Consider the following 11,516-nt stretch of genomic DNA (forward strand, 5'->3'; position numbering starts at 1 on the left):
TATTTACACATATAAGATATATAAATAACCAAATTAGAACATTGATCACATAATATATAAACAGGAAAGCTAATACATTAAGCAGATATCGTACAAACAACCAGGATAATACTTCAAACTCGTAATATATGATCAAGAAGATTACAACCTTAAACACATAATATATTCACTCAGATATTAGAACATTATATGACATTAATCACAACTCACATATAGATAGGTATAACTTTCCCTGATTTTGAAATAATGTATTAGTTGGAAGACAGTTAGACACCTATATCCTTCGTTACTGTTGTCTGACCAAATAGATGTATTTGACTGTCACTCCTTTAACGAACGCACGGCTCCAAATGTAGAGAGAACGTTTCGCGTTATCAGACTACTAAATATGAGCCCTCGGATTCAATGTTCGTGTTTGCTAACCACAAGGCCACGCCTGGCTCATTCGTAAACAAACAATAGGTAATATATAAACAACCATGTTATAATAGTATAATAAAAACCAGATGAAGGAATTCGACAGATAATGTATAAACAAGCAGGTCAATACATCAAACAGATGTACTATAAACAACCAGATTAATATATTAAACAGGTGTATAATAACAAAAAAACTGATTAAAACATTAAAGTGATAACTCAAAATGCTTAATACTTTAAACATATATACGAACCTATGCTAGAAAGCAGCCCTCGATTTGAGAAATTAAGTACAGTATAAAATAAATAATAAATCACGTAAGTTACAGTTTATATAGCAACTGTAGGCATACATGATTCATTTGTGTGACCATGTTGCGTCACATCGCGATAACTAGTAGATTGCTGCATTTTGTTTCAAATTAGGAGATATCCGCCGGTGGCTCAACGACAAATCTGGGGCCTATAACGGGGAGTAGAGCACAGGTAGCTCATTGAATAAATTTGCACTTAACAACGAACAAACAAAAATAAGATATAGGGATGCATATATTTCGATGTTCTGGCGTTTCTTGTTGCCTTAGTTTCGCAGCATAAACAACTAGAATTTCCCCGAAAGCCCCCCCAAAAGGCCGTATGGAAGGATCACCTGCTTCAATCACTCGCACCACTATGCAGTAGTTGTTGTCTGTCAGTCAATCAGTAGATACTAAAATGACGTCACATAAGGGACACTTAACGCAGCAATTTTTTACTGTGGTGACGTCAGTATAAAATTAAAATGACTGCTACCAGAATCCTATTTGATTTTCTTGCGATAACGGTGATGTAACTTAGTGCGACAACTTGTGATGACATTGAGATAAGTTGATGTTTTTTGGGTTTTGTTACGTTATACGAGAAGATAAACGATACTACAGTAAAACTATCGCTTCTGGTTTTATATGATTTTCCAACAATTTGTAAGAAACAAACAATTTTGAATACGAACAAAGGGGATGTACTGGGTGATATATAAAAACCAAAACTTTACCGTGAACCAACGTGATTATTATGATTACAACAAGCTTGAACATCCTTGTTACATTCTACATTTATATCTTTGCTATCTAAAGTGTTTTAGGTATGACTATAAACCTAAAAAAATCAGTATTTGAATTTTAATACATTTGAACATTGTCCTATTTATTTTAACTGCTATATGTCAATACCTATACGTATATAACTTGAAATAATTCTAATTTTATTGAAAATTGTTTAAATATCATATTTAATTAGTTCTCATAAAAGCCACCAGAATTTGTTTAGATGAATGATAATTTTTTAAAATAATTATTACACACTTAAGAATTAGTCAGGATTAGGCTGAATTATCAAGATTATGACTATAACACTTCATTCTAAGATCTTATACTTTTAACTTGATTTCAATTTTGGATGATTAAGTTTAAAAAAACCTTAAATCTGTCTCCTCCTGCTAGAGAGTAGCTAAAACCGAAACTTGCATACACATCTTCCGGATCCTTATCTTCGATACTTCCCACAGGCGGCGCTGATGGCAATATTTTCCGCACGTTCTGATCGAAACTAACACTAGAAGAAACAAATGATACAGAGTTCATCAGTTAGTTTTCAGTAGAAATTGTCGGTAATTCTAGGGTTAAATAATATTCAGCAAATCATGCTCAAATATCATGGACAGTGTTATTAGACTAAGGAAGCGAACCACCAGTAATCCTAGAAATTTTATATTGGTTTGTACACAAAACAGGGTTCGAACTATATGTTAACTTCATCAAGTACAGTAATTTTGGTTAGTGATATTAGCCTTATCATTATAAAACACCTTAAATAGTAACTGGCCTCAGTGTTTTAAAACACCTTAAATACCAACTGATGATGACCACTGACTTCAGTGTTTTAAAACACCTTAAATAGTAACTCATGTTGGCCATTGACTTCAGTGTTATTAAACACCTTAAATAGTAACTGATGACGGCCACTAACTTCAGTGTTATAAAACACCTTAAATAGTAACTGATGATGACCAATGACTTCAGTGTTATAAAACACCTTATATAGTAAGTGATGATGGTCACTGACCTCAGTATGATTATACACATTAAATAGTAGCTGACCACTGTTCTCAGTGTTATCAAACACCTTAAATAGTACCTCATGTTGGCCACTGACTTTAGTATTATTAGACACATTAAATAGTAACTGGCCACTGACCTCAGTGTTATTAAACACCATAAATAGTAATCGATGATGGCCACTGACCTCAATGTTATTAACCACCTTAAATAGTAACTGATGATAGCCACTGACTTCATTGTTATTAAACACAGTGAATAGTAACTGATGCTGGACACTGAAATTGTTATATTAAAAATATAGTTGCAGAAGCACTGCATTGTACATTGTTGTAATACATTTAATATAACAATGGATAATGCACTGCTTTTGGAACTGTATTAGTTATATAACAATGTTCAATGTTGTGCCTCTGTAAATATACCAATGTAGTTACAGAAGAATTGCATTGCACATTGTTATAATACAAATGTATAAAAAGTTCGAAGTCCTATATCGTGTATTCAGGATTGGTTTTAACAGCGCCATCTAGTGATTTTACAGAATGGTAACTTAGGTAAATCTCTTTTGTGAAATAAATCTGTGTTCTGTGTATTGAATTATATGGTTCTATTATTGATTGCCAGATGTAGTTTAAATGCACTTTTCAGTTCGTACAAGGTGTATAAAAAATTCCTTTCAATGACAGAGAATGGTGTGTTTTAATTTAGTTGAGGTAGTGTAACAATCGAAATTTTTGTTAAGTATCCGCCCCCTAGAAAGGAATCTGTTATACAATGGAAGTTTTCGTATCACTGCATGATAAGAAAATTTGCAGCCAGTTAAATTCATTCTTGATATCACGGTATTAGAGATATTACGTTGAGAATCTCTATTTAAACACGGTGTTTAGGAACTTGATAAACTAATCTCCGTACATTGAAGCACTTAGTTCTAATTTCGAAAGCAACACTACAATTAGCGACATCTAGTGATTAAAGAAAATTAATTTCAACTGCGCAGTTTTGAAATTAGTAACGTTTTGTAATTTCTGCGAAAATACAAAATTATTTTATCACGATATAGAACATGCAATAAAGTATTTGATAAATTAAAAAAATACTGAAATGCAGATAATACAATTAAAAGAGAAAAGTAATCAATATAAAAGACTAGAAATGGGTGTAAATTGTAGTTTACAGACGTATGGAAAAAATGCAAGAATTATTTATAAAAATCTGATTAGATAAACATGTTATTTATATATGATTTTGTTTTCACAAAGAAACCTTGCTTCTTCATAACACAAGTGAATGGACATAAAAAACTCACGACACTCCATTTTTGTATAAACATAAGGAAAGCCATTGAAGTTCCATTGTTTATATAATTAAAGTAAAGAAAAACTCACGACACTCCATTTTTATATAAACATAAGGAAAGCCAATGAAGTTCCATTATTTATATAATTAAAGTAAAGAAAAACTCACGACACTCCATTTCTATATAAACATAAGGAAAGTCAATGAAGTTCCATTGTTTATATAATTAAATAAAATCTCACGACACTCCATTTCTATATAAACATAAGGAAAGCCAATGAAGTTCCATTGTTTATATAATTAAAGTAAAGAAAAACTCACGACACTCCATTTTGTATAAACATAAGGAAAGCCAATGAAGTTCCATTATTTATATAATTAAAGTAAAGAAAAACTCACGACACTCCATTTCTATATAAACATAAGGAAAGCCAATTAAGTTCCATTGTTTATATAATTAAAGTAAAGAAAAACTCTCGACACTCCATTTCTATATAAACATAAGAAAAGCCAATGAAGTTCCATTGTTTATATAATTAAAGTAAAGAAACAGTTTCCAATATTAGCTTGTTCCGCGAGGCCCTACCGGTTGAAACAGTTTCCAATACTAGCTTGTTCCGCTAGGCCCTACCGGTTGAAACAGTTTCCAATATTAGCTTGTTCCGCGAGACCCTAACGGTTGAAACAGTTTCTTTTCGAATCTATTCTTATATTTGTTCTCAGAGAAAGGCTGGTTTTGATAACCTCTATGAAGATAGAGAATTCCTGTTTGTTTTTCAGATCTATATATAAAAACAGGATCGACTAATATTTTCTTACCTTCTTTTTTTCTTTGACTCCATTTTAATTTCTGAGGTTTATCTGGAACAAATATTCGTTTACTTTTATTTTGAAAATATCAAAATATTCATGGGCTTTCTTTACGGTTTCCTTTCCCTAATGATCGAACACGGTTTCCTTGATTTCTACCATCAGAAACTGAAAACACGCTTATAAACTTAGAGACTGATTATTCTGGCTGGAAAAGACGGGGGAGAAAACACCACATAAAAACGACACTGATAACTACAAACACTGCTTCGATAAACCTTGTGACTTTAACAAATACTTATTTGAAGATGACGAAATGTAGGACTTTGCTCCTCAACACAATTAAACTCCACATCAATAGGTCTTACGTAAAAACAATTCGTCTGTTTATCTCCATGGCAATTGGAAACAATGTTATCTTTCTGGGAGTACTCCTGAAAGTAGACCTAGTGGTTGTGTACAGGTAAGAATTGTAACTAAGAGTGACACGCGACCGTCGACACTCCTGATAAGGCACTGTGCTGCAGTTCTTACAATGGTGTTGAAGCCTCGTCACATGAATGGGGCTCTTTATGTACGAGTCTGGTACAATTCGTTACGGACAGCTTGTGACATGGACCTTTCGTTACGGCATGCAAGTTACTGTAACATCTCAAGCACCAGAGTACACCCCTCACCCCACTCTGGTAGAGAGGGATCAAAAGTTTTCAAGTTTGACAAATTTTATCTAGCAGAGAGATCAGTTTGTGTTTAGTTTGACAAGTGTTTTCCTTTGATGGGGATGGAGTGTCTGAGGATTGAGTTTTTAACTTCTTCAAGGAATGGCCAGAAGGCCATCATGAATGGTTTCATAGACACCAGGCAAAGGGCCCCCCACTTGCGAAAAGTGGTCTCGGGCTCAGACACCCTCTCACCCTTATAGCGTTATGTAATTTTGGAATCGTCCCCAAATGATTGTACAATTTATGATCTATTATCATTGTTTATTCTTGTCACCAGTCAAATTTGTATTTTAAAAACTCCCTGCCACAAAATTAGTATTCGTAATAGAAACTTGCCATGTCACACAAAAATGATGTAACATAAATGCCTTCGTCACAAGTTGTCATAGTAACAATGTGGCGGTAACGAAATGCCCAGTAACAAAATGTCCGGATCCCGTGCGTAAAGGTGAAAGATCCCCAAACAGTATAGTAATCGTTACACATTCACAATAAAAGGTTTCGTTGATTTATCATTTTCATATAGATAAAAGAAACCTCGAACTCTTAACTCACAGCATGTCAAACTCTCACTAAAAAGTCATTCCATTTTCCTCTCCAACAAACATTTCGATAAAGATATATCCTTATTATAGGTTTTTATAATGTTGATGGAATATATGTATTATCAGTAGCATAAATCATAGTAGTATCATTATGGCATATGAGATCAGTGGTTGGTTAACGATAAGTTTACGGACTTACAACGATCAAAATCCGGGGTTCGACAACATTGGTATAAGAGCAAAATTTCAACACCTAATGACAAGGAATATTTATAAATATTTTCAGTTGTAGGTTAAATTGTTTCTTTACTTTCAGTTTTCAGAAGTGAATATATATATATATATTCTATTAAAATATCCAGAATAGGCCTAATGGTATAATGGAATATAGTGGATCTGACTGTTTTCATTCTTCTATTACTTGCTGGTGTGAATCCGTTACTGAAATGACCCTACCTGAGTTCTGTGTACAGGCAAGGGGCCATTGGTCAATCTTCTTACCGTGTTATGTAGTTTATTCACAATTAGATTATAAAGTGTGTCAACCCTAGCGACAAACACAAACAAGGAGGGATATCAGCATTACTGATATACCCAAGATACCATAGGGAAGAGATGCTTACAACAAGTCACTGGTCGACTACTGTCTTTCGCTACGGCTTATACATATATTTATTTAGTAAAGGAATGTCCATATTATGAAATTTTACAGCAGTAACTTATCGAACACATTGAAATTATTACCTTATTTTTTATCAGAAAACACACATTGGTACAGTAGAATACACCCTCCTCATTACACAATGTATAACCAGGTGATATATATGTCTCTAGTACAACAGTCGTCAGTCTCATTACACAGTATATAACCAGTTGATATATATGTCTCCAGTCAACAAACCATCAGTATCGTTACACAGTATATAACCAGTTAATATGTATGTCTCCAGTCCATTAGTCATTAGTCTCATTACACAGTATATAACCATGTAATGTATATGTTTCCAGTTTACTAGTCATTAGTCTCATTACACAGTATATAAATACGTGATATATGTGTGTGTCCGGTCCACTAACTATCAGTCCCATTACACATTATATAACCAGTTAATATGTATGTCTCCAGTCCATTAGTCATTAGTCTCATTACACAGTATATAACCAGTTGATATATGTCTCCAGTTCACTAACCATCAGTCTCATTACATAGTATATAACCAGGTGATATATGTGTCTCCAGTTCACTAACCATCAGTCTCATTACATAGTATATAACCAGTTAATATGTATGTGTCCAGTCAACAAACCATCACTCTTATTACACAGTATATAATCAAGTGATATATGTGTCTCCAGTTCACTAACCATCAGTCTCATTACACAGTATATAACCAGTTAATATGAATGTCTCCAGTCCATTAGTCATTAGTCTCATTACACAGTGTATAACCAGATGATATATGTGTCTCCAGTCCACTAACCATCAGTCTCATTACACAGTATATAACCAGTTAATATGAATGTCTCCAGTCCATTAGTCATTAGTGTCATTACACCGTATATAACCATGTGATGTATATGTCTCCAGTTCAATAGTCATTAGTCTCATTACACAGTATATAACCAGTTAATATGTATGTCTCCAGTCCATTAGTCATTAGTCTCATTACACAGTATATAACTAGGTGATATATGTCCACTGACCATCAGTCCCATTACACAGTATATAACTAGGTGATATATGTCCACTGACCATCAGTCCCATTACACAGTATATAACCAGTTAATATGTATGTCTCCAGTCCATTAGTCATTAGTCCCATTACACAGTATATAACTAGGTGATATATGTCCACTGACCATCAGTCCCATTACACAGTATATAACCAGTTAATATGTATGTCTCCAGTCCATTAGTCATTAGTCGCACTACACAGTATATAACCAGTTAATATGTATGTCTCCAGTCCATTAGTCATTAGTCGCATTACACAGTATATAACCATGTGATGTATATGTCTCCAGTTCACTAGTCATTAGTCGCATTACACAGTATGAGACCAGGTGATATATGTGTCTCCAGTCCACTAACCATCAGTCCCATTACACAGTATATAACCAGTTGATATATGTCTCCTGTCCAGTAGTCATTAGTCTCATTACACCGTATATAACCAGTTAATATGTATGTCTCCATTTCATTAGTCATTAGTCTCATTACACAGTATGAGACCAGGTGATATATGTGTCTCCAGTTCACTAACCATCAGTCTCATTACACCGTATATAACCATGTGATGTATATGTCTCCAGTTCAATAGTCATTAGTCTCATTACACACTATATAACCAGTTAATATGTATGTCTCCAGTCCATTAGTCATTAGTCTCATTACACCGTATATAACCAGTTAATATTTATGTCGCCAGGCCATTAGTCATTGGTCTCATTACACAGTATATAACCAGTTAATATGTATGTCTCTAGTCCATTAGTCATTAGTCTCATTACACAGTATATAACCATGTGATGTATATGTCTCTAGTTCACTAGTCATTAGTCTCATTACACAGTGTAAGACCAGGTGATATATGTGTCTCTAGTTCACTAACCATCAGTCGCATTACACAGTATATAACCATGTGATGTATATATCTCCAGTCCACTAACTGTCAGTCTCATTACGCAGTATATTACCAGATAATATGTATGTCTCCAGTCTATTAGTTATTAGTCTCATTACACAGCATATAACCATGTGATGTATATGTCTCCAGTCCACTAACCAACAGTCTCATTAGACAGTATATTACTAGTTAATATGTATTTCTCCACTTCACTAACCGTCAGTCTCATTACACAGTATATAACCAGTTGATATATGTGTCTCCAGTCCACTAACCATCAGTCTCATTACACAGTATATCACTAAGTATACCTTCACAACTGGTTAGAGCTGATATCTGAATGCACACTATAACTGAAGTTCCACTACATAACAACTTTATTATCTTTACCCTAGAGACATAGCCTTATAATTAAAAAAATAGGATAGATTGAATTACAACAGAATGCTTGTTATACTTTTAACTGAGTCATCCATAGATGGCAGCACTATATCACCAAAAACTTTGTAAATTAGTTATTTGAAGAAATTGTTTTTTCGTTAAATTCAACAGATGGCAGGAGTACAGGTCACGAATGTTTGGGTGTTTATAGTAACGCCACATCGAGCTATCTATTGTGTCCACCGAAGGGAATGGAACCCATGATTTTAGCGTTGTAAATCCGTAGACTTATCGTTGTCCCACAAGGGTACTAGAGGTCTTGAATTCATTTTACCATTTCATTTTTTTTAAATACAAATTCTGTTTCATCCCGTAAAAATGTTGTGTTTGATCTGGAAGTGGAATTATATTTTTTTATTTTGAATTTCTACTTTGCAAGTGTTATTTACTTGCTGCTAGACAGTGATGTTAGTTTAGTACGTTAATGGTTGTATCAGCTTTTATATATATATGTATAAAATCTACAGTGTTTGTTTCCATAAAAATATTTGAAAGTTTAGCTTGTGGCTGTCTTTTCCAGGCGAATATGTAAAAGGAGATGCAGCAAATCATATTTCACGATTTTGAATGGCTCCTAGAATTGTGGGTTGCGACATAGATTGATAATAGACTTTAACTTTCAGGTAAATATGATCATAGAAAACGAACCTAGTAGATTGAAAACATAATCGTTAGATTAATAGTGTGAAATAAAGTTGTAACAAAATGTTACCAGTCTTATAGAGGCTCGGCAGAGTTCGTTAGATTATAGTTTATTTTATAGAAGAAGGAGAAAGGTGGAGTGGGACCCACATAGAGGTCGGGAACTTAAAGAGATTCTTTACTGCAGACTATGGTACAGAGCTGAAGTAACACTTATTGTCCATTCATGAAGACAGACACAGCTATGGAGAAAGAAGGACACCCACCCAACCCTCTGAAAGAATGAGACGCCTGAGGTTTTAGGTTCGGACATTTTAAGGCTTCCTGACCTATAGTCGATATGGCTGACCACCACTGAAGGATTAGTTATACTGGTGGTCAATGCCATGGTGAATCTTTGACAATAATGATTGTTGCTTAGTCTCTCGACTGTACTGTCCTGCGCTAGCAGTCTGTCTGTATTTAATCTAATATTTTATAACGTGAAGCTTAAGTTGCTCAACGACAGAAATATTCCAAAGAAGAAATAGATTAATGGTTTAGATTATGCTTGTTTCTTTGTTCAGAATTAGCTACACGTCCCTCATCATAAAAACTCATAGACTACAAGGAAGACAGCTAGTCAACACCTATCGTTGACTTCTCTTACTTCACTAAGAGAGGTTCACGTGATAGTTATGGAAGGGTATAGTTATTTCTCTTATCGATATTGTTATTGATATTCAAATGTATTATGGATTTATTGTATTTTTTTAATTAGTTTGTTTTTCTTTCTGGTTCTTTTCCCCGATTCCATTATTTTTATTTATTAATATTCATGATAAATTGTTTATTCATATTGATAGAAGTCCTGGCCAGACACTTCTTTATTAACTGTGTTTTGGTACGTGTTGAATGTATTTCTAAATGTTGTTATTGTGAATACATTGTTTTTTGTCGTTGAACCCCGATTGTAGCGGCGTGTTCATTTTAGACCGTAACATACTAATCACAATTTGGTGAAATAAACCTCACTATATGTAAACAAGCAGTTCTAAACATGTAATGACGTGTTCTAACCCCATTGTATTAAAACAAGCAGTTTTAAAATGTAATGATGTATTCTAACCCCATTGTATTAAAACAAGCAGTTCTAAACATGTAATGACGTGTTCTAACCCCATTGTATTAAAACAAGCAGTTTTAAAATGTAATGATGTATTCTAACCCCATTGTATTAAAACAAGCGTCCAAGTAAAGAACAAGAATGTCGTCATATGAATTTCATACTGATAAGAAATTCGATTTCAACAAGAAAAGGAAAAGCGTTTAGAATTAGGAAAAACCAAATACATGTTAATATAAATTTATTCTATTTTCAAGTATCAAAATAAACCTTCATTTCGGTGCAACATTGAAATTAGCTTGAATTCTTCATAACCTCTGAATAGAGGGTGACCCAACGGGTCACGGGATGTCTAGTAGATTTCTAAACATGTAATGACGTATTATAGATCCACTGTATGAAAACAAGGGGTTCTAAACATGTAATGACATGTTCTAAATAATTTAGTTAGATATTTTAATCCATTCGTTTTATTCATAATTCAAGAGAAAAATATTTGATTGTTGATCGAGAGTAAAAGTAAAGACCATTCCATTTTTCAAAAAGGTGAACTCAGCGTTTTCAGGTATTGTGATGAATTAGTTCATTATGTTGTGATCTTTCCTTTTAAACCTTCTACAAATAAGAAACAGTAACACTTTATTTTTTCTTCGAATTACCTACCATAACCAAGGCACATTACTGAGAAATTCGTCAAGATCTTGTTTTTGTCATCTTACGCCTTTTAATGAAGATGGGAACATTGACAGGAAAATAGATTTGAACGAAGAAGTTTTGTAAAGAGCGCGAACGGTAGCGTGATGTAA

The 11,516-nt window shown here is 33.7% G+C and overlaps 1 protein-coding gene across 1 annotated transcript in view; it reads right to left on the bottom strand.

Moving 5' to 3' along the window:
- The window catches only part of LOC111089931 (P protein-like), a 25,444-nt gene extending 20,594 nt beyond the window's left edge, over positions 1 to 4,850 (bottom strand). The window contains exons 1-2 of the mRNA XM_022403219.1: positions 4,638 to 4,850; positions 1,930 to 2,013 (exon numbers count right to left, since the gene is read on the bottom strand). Coding sequence (XP_022258927.1) covers positions 1,930 to 2,013; positions 4,638 to 4,660 — 107 coding nt within the window. The 5' untranslated portion in view covers positions 4,661 to 4,850. The remainder of the gene's footprint in view (positions 1 to 1,929; positions 2,014 to 4,637) is intronic.
- Between the last annotated feature and the right edge of the window lie 6,666 nt (positions 4,851 to 11,516).

The sequence above is a fragment of the Limulus polyphemus genome, unplaced genomic scaffold (assembly GCF_000517525.1).
Source record: "Limulus polyphemus unplaced genomic scaffold, Limulus_polyphemus-2.1.2 Scaffold7917, whole genome shotgun sequence".
NCBI classification, from domain to species: domain Eukaryota; kingdom Metazoa; phylum Arthropoda; class Merostomata; order Xiphosura; family Limulidae; genus Limulus; species Limulus polyphemus.